The following is a 15,809-nucleotide window of genomic DNA, read 5'->3' on the forward strand; positions in this document are numbered from 1 at the left end:
AGGTGAGACGGTCTGGGTGAGAAGGGGCAGCCCGGGGGAGATGTGTAGAGAGCATTTCAGGCAGAGGGAAAAGCCTGAGGTGGGAACACTCCTGGAGGAGGAGCACAGCAGCAGCCAGTGTGGCTGGATCAGAGGGTGAGGAGGAGCAGGTAGAGATGGGGAAGGAGAGGAGGGCAGGGCCCCAGGTAGGCAGAGCCTCACAGATGAGGAGTACACATTTTTTTTAAATTATAAAATACGCATAAGTACGCATAAATTCAGATGTACCATTTGAACCATTTTTAAGTGTTTGGTTTGGTGGCATGAAGTCCATTCACATTGTTGGACTTCACATCCCCACCCTCCAGAACTTTCTCATCTTCCCAAACTGAAACTGTCCTCATTAAATATTAACTCCCCATCCCCCCACTCTCCCAGCCTTATGAATTTTCAGTGGGGTAGGAAGCCATCGGAGGGTTTTAAGCAGGGAACATAATCTGATTTCATTTTAAGAGATCGCTTTAGCATGTCATTGCAGTTCACAATCCTTCTTCCAGCCCATGTTGACTAAGCACCTACTGTGTGCTAGGATCTAGGGATGGAGCAGTGAACAAGAAATAATAAAGAACTGATAATAAACACAAAACACTATGACGGCATCTAACAGCTCCTCCTGAACCTGTGTCTGTGTTTTCACCTTGAGACATAACTGACATGTAACATTGTGTAAGTTTCAAGTGCACAATTTGATGACTTGATATATGTATATATTACAAGATGATCACCACGTAAGTTTAACACACCCATTACCTCACACAGTTACCTTTTTGTATGAGTTGTGGGAACATTTAAAACCTACTCTCTTGGCAACTTTCAAGTATACAATACAGTTGTTAACTACAGTCGTGCTGTATATTAAGTCCCCAGAAGTTATTCATCTATAACTGCAAGTTTGTGCTCTTAGACCAGTATCTCCTCATTCCCCCGGCACCCCCCACAGCCATTCTACTCTCGGTTTCTATGAGTTTGTTTGTATGAGTTTGTGTTTTTTTACATTCCACATATAAGTGAGATCATATGATATTTGTCTTTCTTTGTCTGACTTATTTCATTTAACATAATACCTTCAAAGTTCATCCATGTTATTGAAAATCACAGGATTTGCTTCTTTTTTCTGGCTGAGTAATAATTCTTGTGTGTGTGTGTGTGAATAATGCTGCAATAAACACAGGGATATCTCAAGATAGCAATCTCATTTACTTTGGATAAATACACAGAAGTGGAATTATTGGATCACATGGCAGCTCTATTTTTAATTTGGGGGGGAGCCTCCATACTGTTTTCCACAGTGGCTGCACCAATTTGCAATCCCACCAACAGTTCATGAGGATTCCCTTTTCTCCACATTCTCGCCAGCACTTGTTATTTCTTGTCTTATTGATAATAGCCATTCTAATGGGTGAGGTGATATCTCATGGTTTTGATTTGCATTTGCCCTGCTGATGCGTGATGTGGAGCATCTTTTCACATACCTGTTGGCCATTTGTATGTCTTCTTTGGAAAAATATCTATTCAGGTCCTTTGCCACTTTTTGTGTGTTTCTGTTTTGTGTGTCCATCTCTGCAGATCTGCCCGTCTGTCCTGTGTGTCCTGCTCTGTCTGTGTCCCTATTAGGTTCTGTCTATGTATTTTCACCTGTTTCTGTGTCAATATCTATGTTTGTGTATTCCTGCATGTGACTATTTGTCATTCTTTATCTGTGCCTATCAGTGTCAGCCTGCATATTTCTCTCTGAGCCTGTGTGCCCACTAAGACAAAACTCAGTCATCCTTACAGCTCAGTAGGGACAAAACCCTTCAGATATGGGTCTAGGGAGAAGAATCCATGGCCAGACATGACAGAAGTCCTGGCTACAGGAGAAGATAACAGCACACCTGAATGTTTAGAACCCAACAAGAATGAAAGCACTGAATAGTCAAACCCATGAGATGCAGCCAAAGCCATTCTCAAAGGGAAATGGGTAGCCTTCGAATGCATTTATTAGGAAATGAGAATGATCCAAAACAAATCAGCTTCAGATGAAGAAAGAAAGAGTAGATGGGGCCCTGGGAGATTGAGTTCAATTTTACAGATGAGGAAACAGAGGCCAAGAAAAGTTAAGCCACTTGCCCATGGTCACAAAACAAAGCAGTCCTAGCACAGCTGAGATTCAGAACCAGGTCATTGTTCAAAGACTGCGGAGACTTCCGGCATCGCTTGCTTTTGAAAAAAGTCATCTCAATTAAAAAAAGTCATCTCAATAAAAATATACCCAACAACAAATCTGTCGTGAATTCAAAACAAGTTCTTTTTGTCCTCTTCACTGCACTTCCTGGTTGCTCAAATGTGTCATAAATAGTACCTCTTGCTCAAAGAGCTGTCCTCACCCCCAGGACTGGCACCTTGCTACCTTGACCCTTGATTCCTGGGGTGGGGGAGGGGAGACTCAGCCCCAGTGACTCTTGGGTGCTCACTCCCCAAAAACAGAATCAGAAGAAGGAAAACTGCGCAGAAGTTTTCAGCAAGGGGAAAACAGCAGGCCAAGCCCCTCTGCTGTCCTCCCTCTCTGCCAGGGAACAATTTTGCAATCCTGACCTCTCCCTTTCCCCTGCCTGGCTCAGGTTCAGCCCCTATCCGGACGAACAGGATGTAGGTGGGGACTTCCCTGTGGTTGGTGCCCCTGCCTCCAGCCCAGGCAGGTATAAGCCACCTCACCAGACCAAGGGAACCTAGGTGGAAAGAGAGAGGCCACCATGTCCTTTTGGAGCCCAGAGCAAAACCAGAGGTAGGTCTCTACCCCACCATTCCTGGGCAGGTTTGGAAAGCAGGCAACGAATGAACATCCTGTCTGACCCACGGAAGTCCGGGCCAGATGTAGGCCTACAGGTTGGAACAGACCAGCACTCAGGCTCTAACTGGGACAGGCTTACTCCGAGCAGAGGCCTGCTGGAGGGACGGGAAGGAGCAGAAGCCCCAGCCCTCCAAGGGTTACGGTGCCAACTGTAAACCACCCCAACTCAAGGCCACGTGACCTCCCCCAGACGGGCTTAGGGCACTTTTCATGTTCAGAGTCCCCTTTTGGAGACCTGGGTTGCGTCTGAATGATTGGAGCAAGATGGAGCCAGACATAGAAAACAACCTAACCTGGTTTGGTCAGAGCTGGACAGAAAGAGGAGGAGGCCAGAAGGGAAAACAGAGTTCTGCTTTGGATAGTCAGAGAAAGCTTCATGGAAAGGGGACATTGGAGCTGGGGGGTTTGCAGGATGGGTTCACTGGCTCAGCCTTCAAAACATGGAGAGGAAGGTGAGCGCACTAGTCTAGGGGAGCAATGAAGTGGCAGGCCCAGGGTGGTGAAGTGGAGACGGGGAGAAGTGGGCAGCTTCTGCATATATTTTCACTGAGCTGCATATATTTTCATTGTGGCTCATTAAGCACCTTTTGTCATTTCCTGTAGCCCAGGGGGCCTGGACACCCATCTTTCTAGAATCTTGTTCCTGCTGCTACTAATTGTGGCCCCCTCAGCCCAGGGGGTCATCCAAAACCCTGAAGCCTGTCAAGTGTTCCAGTCAGACAACGGCAGCTCTGTCAACTGCTACCCACCCGCCAAACTCCCCTCATCCCTCCCGGCCGACACCATCTACCTTTCCGTAGAGTTCTTGAACCTCACCCAGCTGCCACCCAACACCCTCCAGGGCATCTCTAACCTCCAGGAACTGCACCTTTCTAGCAACCGGCTGGAGAAGCTCTCGGCGAAGTTTCTGTTGCCTGTGCCTCAGCTAAAAGTGCTCGATCTAACTCACAACGCTCTGACTCATCTGTCCCCGGGCCTCTTCCAGGTCTCGGCTGCCCTCCATACCCTGGTGCTGAAGGAAAACCAGCTGGAAGTCCTGGAGGCCTCATGGCTGCACGGCCTGAAAGCCTTGGTGCACCTAGACCTGTCTGGGAACCGCCTCCGGACGCTGCCCCCTGGGCTGCTGGCAAACTTCACCGACCTGTGCATCCTTGACCTTGGCAATAACCAGTTGGAGATTTTGCCCCCTGATCTTCTGAGGGGTCCCCTGAAGTTGGAACGGCTACACTTGGAGGGCAACAGGTTGCAGGCACTCGAAGAGGGCCTACTGGCACCCCAGCCAAACCTGCACTACCTTTTCCTGCAAGACAACCAGCTGGCCACAGTGGCAGCCGGCGCCTTCCAAGGTCTGAAGCAGCTGGACATGCTGGATCTCTCCAACAATTTACTGACCAGCGTGCCCAAAGGGCTCTGGACATACCTGGGGCAGCCTGGGGCAGCCCAGAACATGAAGGACGGCTTCGACATCTCTGGTAACCCCTGGACCTGCAATCAGAACCTGGATGACCTCTATCAGTGGCTTGTGGCCAATAGAGACAAGATGTTCTCCCCGAATGACACACGCTGCGCTGAGCCTAAAGCCATGAAGGGACAGACACTCCTGGCTGTGGCCATGTCCCATTTGAAGCCTAAGGTTGGGGTGGAGACAGGGGTGACTGCTCCGAAGAACACTGTACCCCACTAGGCAATGAATTCCCCCTTTTAAGGATAAGGAAGATTTTCCCTAGTTGCCAGACCCGCTTTGCCCAAGCTTCCGAAAACACCGTTAGGTTCTCCGGCCTCCTTGCCTTTGCTTAAGCAGTACCCTCTTCCAGGAATGCCTTCCCCATTTCCCAGGTCTCGGTCTTCCAGCTCCCTCAGTTCTCTCACCCACCCTCTGGCCAGGCCCTGGCCACACAGCGGCTGTCTCTCTCTGGTTATGTCTCCCCCAGTTTGGGGGGCTCTCTGAGTGCAAGGCCTGTGACTGATCACTCCGTTAGGGGCAGGCCCAAGGGGTTTAATAAATAATTGGCAAACGGAATTGAACAAATTGGAATTCTTTGTGTTCCTACATCTCCTAAGTCAACTTTCTAAGTCTCTAGGATGAAGGAGGAAAGAAGAGGCGTAACCTGGGACGTGGGGTGCTGGATGTGAAACCCCAAATGGATCCAATAGGGATCCAACGGCCCGTGGCTGCTCCTCCCCCACGCCATCCTGAGGCTTAACTGGAAATAAAACCCTGACTATTGCCCAGGGTGTCATTTTACTGGTGGGTTCCTGCCAGAGCTTGTGTCCTGGGGAAGGTTTAAATTAAACCAGATTGCTTCAGGTCTCCAAACAATTTGTCATGCTGGCCCGTGATAACCCAGGGGGCAGCCACCCAGGGTAAGCGTGGGCTGGCTGGATGGGGTTGAACAAATGGACAGAGGCCTGGAGGCTGTGTTCTCACAGCACAGAACCTGAGGCCACCTGCTGCCACAGCATGGTAGGGGACAGGATCAGATCGGCAGGACCCCAGGGTGTTTGAGTCATGCTCAGTTTTTTCCAGGCCCCTGGAAGAAGTGTAATGCCCAGGTTGGTGGTCATTACAGGCATTTTAATGAAAGCCAGGAGTCTGGAGCCTGGCAGAGCTGGGTTTGAATCAAATCCCTCAATCGCTGTGGGACCCCGGCATTCTGAGCCTCAGTTTGCTCTTCTGTAAAACGGGGAATCCAAGGGAATGGGCCGCATGGTTCCTAGTTTAGTGAAGTTGCAGGTTAAAAAAATAGAAAGATCTTGAGGACTTGCTCAAGGTCACTGGGTAAGGAGGTGAGGCTGTGATCGCCCTCCACTGCCTCCACCGCAACAGCAGCGAGGGTGACAAGTGGCCAGACTTGGCCAACAAAAGCTCAACCTTGGGCATCTAGCGTCCACAAGTTGCTATGGCAACCTCTGAGCGCTCCGGGAGCCCCAGGGAAGTGCGAGAGGGGCCTGCAGCCCCGCCCCCGGGCACGCCCCCGCACCGCCTCTCCCCATTGGTAGGTCCCCGGAGGCTCTGCCTCCCGAGCCGATATAAGGCAGGCGGGGTCCTCAGTAAGCGAAGACTGGAGCCAGAATCTGGGGTCCGTGGCGGCACCTGGAGGCTGAGGTTGCGCGCTCCCAGGTGAGTGCCACGCGGGCGAAGTTCAGGAGCACCCCGTAGGCCCGGGGGCTCCGGATCCGGTGGGTGGGCGAGGGTCCAGCGGCGTGGGGAGGAGAGAGGAGTGACAGGCCAGAGCAGGTGGCTGAGACCCTTGGCCCAGTTGGCTGAAGCTCAGGACCCAGTTGGACAGGGACGACGGCTCTGAAGGAGGGTGGTGGGGACAGGGAGTGAACTGCAGGCGGGGAGTCTGAGGTCGAACTCCCGGCTCTGAGTTGGCTTAAGCTGAGTGACCTTGGGCCCCGCATGGACCTGCTGTATGCCTCAGTTTCCCTAACTGTCAAAAGGACTGTGGGTTTATTGGGATTCCGCAGTTACCACCTGCATATCTGCAGGGGTCTGCTTGTGAGGTTCTGTCAGGGGCAGGGGCAGCAGGGATCTTCCCTGCTTTGCAGAAGAGGAAACAGCCCAGAGAGGTGAAGGCACTTGCTCAAAGTCACACAGCAGGTAACGGCACAATTCAAAACCAGGTCTTTCTCCCGAGCCCATGCTTTGAATCACTACAGTGCCCCCACCTTGCCAGAGGCTCACCAGTGTGCACCTACTGTGTGCAGAGCCCTGTGCATACACTGTCCGTGTCCCTCATGACACTGAGGTAGGTATTATCATTACCCAATTTTTAGGATGGGGAAACTGAGGCCCCAAGAAAGAACAAGACTTGCCAGAGTCACAGAACCCAGCCAGATAGAACCCAAGGCCTGGGAGGGCTGACATGCAAGTGCCCGCCTCACTCTGTCCTGCCCCCCAGGGTGACCCTGTTCGCAGAAGGCATGTCAGAAGATGAAGCGGCTCAGGCCCCCAGACCTAGCTTGTGGGAGCAGGACCAGCAGGTGAGGGGCTGTGCCTCCTATGGAGCAGGGCCTGGGGAAGGGTGGGAGACAGTCCCTCCCGGGACAGCTACAGGCCGGGTACACCCCCTCCCGCCTCTATCTTTGCTGTGAGCCCCTCACTCTGAGGGCCTTTTGGACCACGGAGGGGATTGGCATCTCTGTACTTCCTACCCATTTACCAGAGGGGCACAGTGATGCCTGAGGAAGGGAGCGTCTCTCCCAGTACATCCAGCCTTCCCGGCCTCTGTCCAACCAATTCTCTCTCCCACCTCTGGGTCTCCACCCATATCTCTCTGTTTTTGTGTCCATCATCATGGAGTTCTTAACAACAATGATAATAGCAGCAATCACATCATCTACTATGCATCAGTCACTTTTCCACTTCACAAACATTGGCTCCCAGAATCCCCATCACAGCCCTAGAAACCCATTTTACAGATGGGCAGACCGAGGCACCAGGCAGTTCACTCACTTGCCCAAGTTCACACAGCTTGGAGGTGGCTGAACCAGAACTGAATGCAGGCAGTGTTGCTGTAGAGGCTGTGCCCTTAGCTGTCAGATTCTTTCAGAACTTGTCACACTGTGTGTGAGACTGTGAGCACCTTCATATGGGTTTCCACTGCCTGCACACAGCCAGATGCTCAATACACATTCTGGCCCCTGGGGGTCTCTCTGACACCAGCCCTCCCCACAGAACGTGGTACAGCGCGTGGTGGCCCTGCCCCTGGTCAGGACCACGTGTACCGCCGTCTCTGATGCCTACAGTGCAGCCAAGGATCGGCACCCACTGCTGGGCTCCGCCTGCCGCCTGGCTGAGCACTGCGTGTGCAGCATAACCACCAGCGCCCTGGACCACGCCCAGCCACTGCTCAGCCACCTGCAGCCTCAGTGTGAGTCCCCTGGCCCGAGGGTCCTGTGGTCGCCCCACCGTCCCCCTCTCATATGCCAGTGGCATGGCATTCCCTGCGGTGGGCCCTGACCTGGGTGTCCCTCCTCAGTCTTACCTGTCTTGTGTGCCCTTAGCCTGCCCGACTTGCCTCTCTGCACCCCAACCTTCTGTGTCATCCTCACTTAGTCCTGCTGCCTGTCCCATCTCCCAATGCCTCTCTGCCTGTCCCACCTCCCTCAACCTGTTGGCTTCCTATGTCTGACTGCCTGGCCATCTGCCTTTAGCAGTTTACTTGTCCCTTCTTCTGTCCCTCTTCCATCTGTCTCCATGTCCTCCTCCCTTGTTGGCTGGCCTGTCATGCCTTGGGTTCCCTTTGCCTGTCCACCCTCCCTGCCCCGTCTGCCCTTCCGTCCCTGCTTCCAGTTATACTGAAGACCCCATCTTCCTAGACCAGCTCAGGAGTCCAACCTGATGGGGAAGGGGAGGCAGAAAGATTTTTGGCCTCACATCTGACTGAGGAAGGGGGTCACCTGAGGGTCCCAGCTCAGGGCCTCCCCGCCTCCTTCTCAGTCAGCTCGTATGACCTTGAGCCCGCTTTCTGGGACTGAGCCGGGCATGGGTGTAGAGTCACCTTGGTGCTAGCAGAAGCCAATTGCCAGGCAGAGGCAGAGAGGGCAGAGGAGGCGGGGCCCAGCCAGTGGCCCACCCACACCCTCAGGGTCCCCAGCCCCTCCCCAGGGTCCAACCAGGTTTCCCCTGCGTAGAGGCCTTCCTTGATCTCTCCCTATCTCCGTTTCTCCCGTCTCTCTTTTTCTCCCTGCCTCTCCCTGCAGCACTCCCTGCCTCTTCCTGCAGCTCTCCCTGCCTTTCCCTGCCTCTCTGACCCTCTCTGTGACCCTGTCTCCCCAGCCGTTCCCCTAATATTCTCCCTCTCTCTGCAGTGGCCACAGTGAATGATCTGGCCTGCAGAGGCCTGGACAAGTTGGAAGAGAAGCTGCCCTTTCTCCAGCAGCCTTCGGAGATGGTACTGGCACCACCTGACGTGGGGAGCTGCACGGGGGTGGAGGTGGGAGGGAGGAGGGCTGCTTCCCCCCAGACCCGGCCTCCATGCCAATGCCAATGCCAGCTAGCCTCGGGGACTGAATCAGGCTTTGGTCAACTGAAAAAACATCAGCCACATTAAAATAATCGGCACCCACTTTATGGAGCACTTAATATGTGCCAGTAAGTTCTGGTGACCCCTTTAACCATCCTGTGAAGAATTTTAATGTCCCCCAGGTTATAGAGGGATATTGAGGCCTGGAGCTGGAAAGGGACCAGAGGTCCTTGACTCCCAGCCCCAGGGAACGGAGGGGCCTCCGAAGGGAGTCGGAGACCAACAGCGCCTGGATCGGGGCCTCTCCCACCAGGTGGTGACCTCAGCCAAGGGGGCCGTAGCCAGCAGTATGACAGGCGTGGTGGGCCTGGCCCGGCAAGGCCGGCGCTGGAGCGTGGAGCTGAAGCGTTCCATGAGCCACGCTGTGGACGTTGTGCTGGGCAAGTCCGAGGAGCTGGTGGACCATTTCCTGCCCATGACTGAGGAGGAGCTCGGTGAGGCTGGTGCCCTCCCCTCCCCCCCACACTTGAATCCTCCTGTCCAGTCCCCATCCCTGGAGGTTACACATCAAAGAGGTTTGGGACCTGCTCAAGGCCACAAAGCAGATCAGCAGGAAACATGGAGCTGGGGCCCAGACCTGACCTCCCGCTCTGCTTCCATAGCCCCCCCAACTTACATCCTACGAGAAACCAGCCCTCCCAGCCCCCAAGAGTATAAGTGACTTATAAACTTGAGGGACGTGGTCTCAAATTGGTGGCCCTCCAAATTGTATTATCTGGCCTGTACAATGCCTTTTAAATGTTTTAATTCATCACATGCATTTAACAATCAGATTTTGCCCCTATAAATCCCAATTTCTGTCTTGCCTTAAAAAACTAGACACCTGGGTTGAATAGCACCTGCCCCTTTATACAGTTCCCTTAAACCCTACCTTTTGGAACATTCTAATCTGTCTGCTGGCCCTGAAGACAATCTGACTTCTCAACCCCTGCTTTATGGCACTAGAACAACATGTTGATGTGCTCCCTCCTTGGCAGAAAGGTGGTGCCCGGCACCTGCCATATATTCTTTAAGAGGCAGTTTAGTAGAGTGGTGAAGAATAGTCTAGAGTCAGAGTGCCTGGGTTCGAAGCGCAAGTCTGTCTCTTGCACCTGTGGGACTTCACCTCTCTGCCTCAGTTTTCCCCATCTGTGAAATGGCTAATAATAGTACCTAAATCATAGGGTTTAGGAAAGATTGAATGAGTCGACATTGGTAAAGGGAAACTATATATTTGGGAGCCCACGGGCTCATCCACTCAGAAGGAGGGTGAGCAGACATGGAGGTGGTATCCACACTGACCCTCCTCCCGCATCCCATCTCTAGCGACACTGGCGGCCGAGGCTGAGGGCCCGGAGGTGGGCTCCGTGGAGGAGCAGAGGAAACATCAGGGCTACTTTGTGCGCCTGGGCTCTCTGTCAGCACGGCTCCGTCACCTGGCATATGAGCATTCTCTGGGGAAACTGAGGCAGAAGAAACACCATGCACAGGACACACTGGCCCAGCTGCAGGAGACACTGGAGCTGGTGAGAGCCCTCTGCCTGCCCCTGCCCTATGATGCTGGCCAATAGGCATGGATTATAGGCCAGCTGAGTACCTGGTCCCCTGCTAGTCTGAAGGGGGAGGTAGAATTGGTCTCAGCTGCTTCCAGCCATGTGTGTTCAGGTCTGGGGAAGAAGGGGGACCTGGGTCTGGGGAAACTCAGGGGGTGCCAAGTCTCTGCCTGGGGAGCAAGGAAGGAATTTGGTGAAGGAAGGGAAGTGGGAGCTGGAATTTATAGGCAGTTAAGGCAGATCAGGAGAGGAAGAAGGTACCTCTTTCCTCGCTCTCCTGTCACCAATCCCAATCCTTTCCATCCTTTAGGTTCCAGCTCACACCCAGCTTCTTCTCCCGTTATCCATCCTTCCTTGCTTCAAAGGAACATGACAGCTCGTGCTTACTGGGCTTGATAAGTTCAGACGCCCCAACCTGCTTATCTTACATTCCTTCTCTCCATCTCAACTGCAGCAGATCCGTCTTCTCCTCCCTCCCACATCTGATACACCTGCCATACTGTCTGCTCTGCCCTCAGTCTATCCTGAATCCACCCACATCTCCTCCCTCCTCTTTCTCCAACTGTGTCCAGCCCCCATGATTGCTCACCTGGTCCCCCAGCTCCCATCCTGGACCCCAGTCTGTCCTCCCGGCCACAGCCACCAGAGGTCGCTTGTGAGCACCTGAGTCCCTGTATCACTGAGCATAAAGTCCTCAACTTGCATCCATCTTGTAGTGTGTGTCAGAATTTCCTTCCTTTTTACGACTCAGTAGCATTCCATTGTTTGGATGGGTTGCAATGTATTTGTATGCATCATCTAATACCTATCCTGTCCTGGGTACTGGAAGGCACAGTGGCCCCATCAGGACACTCACAGTCCAGTCGGGGGATCAGGGTCATGATGGGGAACACAGCAGGTGCTGTAGAACCCAGAGGAGGGATCCACTCAGTGAGGAGGGGAAGATGGAAGCCTTCCTGGAGGCAGTGATGTCTACATTGAGACTTGAACTGCAATGAACCAGGCCGGGAGGTGGGGTGGGGGCAAAAGTGTATCCGGCAGAAGGAACAGCACCAGCAAAGGCCTGACAGAGCTTCAGGGGAACTACAGGTCACAGGGTTTGGTGGAGGGCAGAGGAGACAATGGGCAAGCTGGATCAGAAGGTGAGAAATATTATACACAGGTGGTGTTCCCTAAATATTTATTGAGGCCAGACCTAGGCCAGAATTGGTCCTGGCTCCCGACACCCCAAATCCTCCAGTTCTGACTACCACTGCTCCCATCCCCACAGATTGACCTTGTGCGGTGTGGGGCGACCCCCATCACCCCAGCCCAGCCCGGGAAGGTACATGAGCTGTGGAGTTTGTACCCGCTGGAGAATGGCCGCCGCAGCAGCCAGGTAGGATGACAGGGAGAGGGCGGGAGGTGGAGGGGAGTGGTTCTGGATCCACCCAGGATTGCCAAGGGCCAGGCTGGAGCTGTCTCTAACCAACTGCTGCAGTCAGCTGGTTGAAGTGTCCATGGGGAAACTGAGGCAGGGTGCTGCAGTCCTATTGGGTATCCATTGGGGAAACTGAGACAGGGCAAGTCTTAATGTGGGTCCTTTAGGGAAACTGAGGGAGGGCTCTGTCTTGTTGTGTGTCCATGGGGGAACTGAGGCAGGGCAACAGTCCCATTGTGTGTCTATGGGAAAATAAGGCAGGGCGGCGATCCTGGCATGTGTCCATCCAGGACTTTGAGGCGCCGCCCCTCCCCGACCCTCTCCGCAGGCGGAAATGGAGACGCTCGTGCTGTCCCGCAGCCTGATGCAGGAGCTACAGAGCTCGGTGGATGCACTGGAGACAAGCGTGCGGGGCCTGCCCTCCAGTGCCCAGGAAAAGGTGGCCGAGGTGCGGCGCAGCGTGGATGCCCTGCAGGCCACCTTCGCCAATGCGCGCTGTTTCAGGGATGTGCCGGCAGCAGCGCTGGCCGAAGGCCGGGGCAGCATGGCCCGGGCCCATGCCTGTGTGGACGAGCTGCTGGAGCTGGTGATGCAGGCCATGCCGCTGCCCTGGCTCGTGGGGCCCTTCGCGCCCATTCTCTTGGAGCGGTCCGAACCCCCTCCGGACCTGGAGTCCCTGGTGGACGAAGTCGTGGGGGGCCCTGACCCCCGCTGGGCGCACCTGGACTGGCCAGCCCAGCAGAGAGCCTGGGAGGCCCACCACCGGAACGGGACCCGCTTCCCAGAGGACATTCCCGAGGAAGAACCGGAGCCCCCCAGCCGCCCCAAACACACCCTGATGCCAGAGCTGGACTTCTGACCGCACAGGGCCTCAGGGCCGCGGCCCACCCTGAGATCCCTTCTGCCCTCTAGTGGCCATGCAGAAACACTAACAGCCGATGCCTTAACCTTGGCCCAGTCACGGAGTTGGGTGGTTAGGGGCCTCATTCAGAATATTCGTAGACCAGCTTCACTGATATCAGACCCTCCCCAATCTTTCCCTTGCACATATGGAGACACGAACCTAATTCAGGTCCAACTAGTCGGAGCTGGGTTCACCTGGGTTCACCTGTTGCCACACCCCAAGAAGCTGATCAAAACTCCTCAAAGAAACACATTTTTTACCCAATGGTTTCTATTTGGGGCTTTGAAAAGTGAGCACTCCCTTGCCCCCCAGCTTGTACATCCTGGACTGAAGGGTCCTCAGAGATGCTGGGCTGCACCAGCTGGGCCTGCCAGACCCACTTGCTTTGCCGTTTGGGGTTTGCTGTCCAGAATAAAGGTGCTTCGTGTTGTCCAAAGGCCCATGGCCTCTATTCTGGCTGGGGTGGGTCTCAGTTGCAGGGTGCTGGGGGCCTCAGAGGTATGTGACTGCATGGCACAAGCCAGGGTTCAGGATTTGAAAGGAGTGATGCCCGCTGACCAGCTTGCCATCCTGTCTGTAGTTCCACCATTAGTGCCCAGCCCACCTGGGTTAAGCGTTACCCCTTCAGATGTAGCTTTCTGGAGTGGAAGTTCACACATTAGCATAAACGGATTTCTTGGAAACAGCGGGGAGCAGGATCATACAGGGGAAGAAGTCAGATGGCTCAGCCCCTGCTATGCCCACCTCTCTGGACCCGCAGGAGCTGATCTTGCTGTGGTTTCTCCACTGGTCAGGATGGAGGAGACAGAGGTAGGGCAAGGGCCAACGGCCATCCCGTGGGGGCCCTCCTGTCCTCTGACCACATTCTTAGCCGCCCCTCAGATTCCCTAGTGGCCAGGCGGGGTGTTGGGAAACCACAGTCTGATGTGGTGAGGTCAGGGTGGCGCCTGGCTTTCCTGGGACTTGGCCCAGGGGCAACTCTGGGAGCCCTGACCACTTCCCTCCCGCCAGATCCAGGAACCTCCCTGGCTTCCTGACAACCTGGGGTCGAGTCTCAGCCTTGCCTACAAGTGGGTGGGCAAGCGACTTCCCCTCTCCAAACCTTTTTTCTCCTCTGCAAAATGGGTATGAAAGTCATAAGGCAGTTGTGCCAATCCTAGTAAACTCTTTCACAGAAGCTATTATTCACTCATGAATTTGTTCATTCAACAAATATTTGTAGAGCACCTGCTGTGTGCCATGCAGTTCTCTGCTTTGGGGACATGGCAGTGAGCAAAACAAAAATCCTGTCCTCTACGACGTGACAATACAGTAGGAGACAGACAATGCACAAGAAAAATAAATTACTTTTCTTAGTGTTAGTAGAATGATGAGAAAAATCAAAGGGAGGGATGATGGGGAATTTATGTGGGGGGTACGAGGAGCGGTGTGTATTTTTAAATAAGTGAGGGAGTCTAGGAGGGCCTCTCTGAGGAGGCGACAGATGAGCAAAGAATGAAGAGCAGTGCAGGCAGGAGACACAGCATGTGCCAAGATCCTGCGGTAGGACCTTGCCTGGCATGTGGAAGAACAGCAAGCAGGTCCATGTGGCTGGAGCAGAGTGAGGGATGGGGAGAGAGGGAGGAGGTGACGGCAGGCAGGGAGCAGATGGGGGCAGGTCGTGCAGGGCCCCATGGGCCACAGGAAAGACTTGGGCCTTTACCCCACGGGCGGTGGGTAGCCTGGAGGGCTGTGGGCAGAGGGGGGGGACGAGACCTGACTCACTGTTTCAGATCATGTTTATTTTTGCTCGATTCCCCTCTCCCTCACTGGATTGTGACAGCTCTGCAGGGAGAGGAGAGACACCCCCAGGGTCCATCTCCCACTGCCACCTTTAGGAAGTATTGGCAGGAGGACAGAGGTTGCCCCCCCCTTTTGTTCCACGTCTGTTTGACAAACACAGTGACAGCTCCAAGGAGATGACCTGGGGGTCATCAGGCCCAGAGGCTAGACTCTTCCTTCTTCCAGCTCAGAGCCCAGAGCCACCAGATGGGTCTTTGTCCAACCCCCACCAGCATGCAACTGTGGTCCCTGTTTCAGGGGCAGGTAAGGGGAAAGCAGCCCAGGGAGGCTGTGGCGGTCACGCCTCTGTTCATCTATGCACCTACCCACACAGTCTGCTCTACACACGGGCTCCGGGTCTTGGCTCAAATTCTGTCTCTGCGGCATCCGGCATGGGATGCCTCCTCCAGGAAGCCACCTTAGGTTGGCCCGAACCAACTGGGCCTGGGTCTCACTCCTAGGGTGCCCCCAGCTATGTTGGTGCTTTGTCTTGGTCTGCATTCTGGCCCTTACTCAAAGGAAGTCCCTTTTGGAGAGTGACATGTCCCTTCCCTGCTCAAGACAAACCCTGCTCCTCCCTGCCTGGACAATGCTAAGCTAACATCTGTGGAGCACCTGCTGGGTACTAGGCACTGGGGTAAACAGGTCATACATGACCTCATTTCACGCTCACAACTACCCTATGAGTTGGCCCATTTAGCCAAACATTTATTAAGTGCTGACTGTGTGCCAGGTACTGTCTATTGCAGGGGACACAGGGAGGGAGGGAATTGTGTGGGTGTCTGGGGAAGAGTGCTATAGGTAGAGGGCACAGTTCATGCAAAGGCCCTGAGGCAGGACAGTGATTGGAGATTTGGAGGAACAGCGAGGAGGCCCACGTGGCTGGAATGATCAAGGGGGAGAGAACCAGGAGAGATGAAGGCAGAGGGGAAACAGAATATCATGGGCCATGGTGAGAAGTCTGGAGGGGAAATTGAGGCCAAGTCATCCCAGTAGAGCAGAGATTTGAACTGTGACCATCTTGTGGATGGATAGAGGAGGCCAAGAGCACAGAACGGCCCACGAATCACTCAGCCTGGTGGGGGCAGGTGCCGTGAGCAGAGGCGGCCTAGCACTGAGAGCAGGGGAAAGGTGCTGGGCCCAGGGCCCACGCTGGGCCGGGCAGGCAGGCACGTGACCGCCCAGGGCCCTCCCCCGGCCCGCTGGCCGCCTGCCTCTGCTGGCCAGGCCC

General features: G+C 54.4%; 2 protein-coding genes across 2 annotated transcripts; both read left to right on the forward strand.

Moving 5' to 3' along the window:
• The first annotated feature begins 2,648 nt into the window (after positions 1-2,648).
• Positions 2,649-4,894, forward strand: LRG1 (leucine rich alpha-2-glycoprotein 1). Its single transcript, XM_033133316.1, has 2 exons — positions 2,649-2,803; positions 3,473-4,894. The coding sequence occupies exons 1-2, from the start codon at positions 2,772-2,774 to the stop codon at positions 4,551-4,553; spliced, it is 1,113 nt and encodes a 370-aa protein (XP_032989207.1). The 5' UTR covers positions 2,649-2,771; the 3' UTR covers positions 4,554-4,894.
• A 959-nt stretch (positions 4,895-5,853) lies between these two features.
• Positions 5,854-13,842, forward strand: PLIN5 (perilipin 5). The gene is made up of 8 exons (XM_033133329.1): positions 5,854-5,990; positions 6,775-6,856; positions 7,551-7,746; positions 8,687-8,769; positions 9,155-9,335; positions 10,207-10,406; positions 11,704-11,811; positions 12,182-13,842. Exons 2-8 carry the CDS (start codon positions 6,797-6,799, stop codon positions 12,710-12,712), a joined length of 1,359 nt encoding a protein of 452 aa, XP_032989220.1. The 5' UTR covers positions 5,854-5,990; positions 6,775-6,796; the 3' UTR covers positions 12,713-13,842.
• The last annotated feature ends 1,967 nt before the right edge of the window (positions 13,843-15,809 follow it).

This window comes from Rhinolophus ferrumequinum, chromosome 18, assembly GCF_004115265.2.
Source record: "Rhinolophus ferrumequinum isolate MPI-CBG mRhiFer1 chromosome 18, mRhiFer1_v1.p, whole genome shotgun sequence".
In the NCBI taxonomy this organism is placed as follows: Eukaryota; Metazoa; Chordata; class Mammalia; order Chiroptera; family Rhinolophidae; genus Rhinolophus; species Rhinolophus ferrumequinum.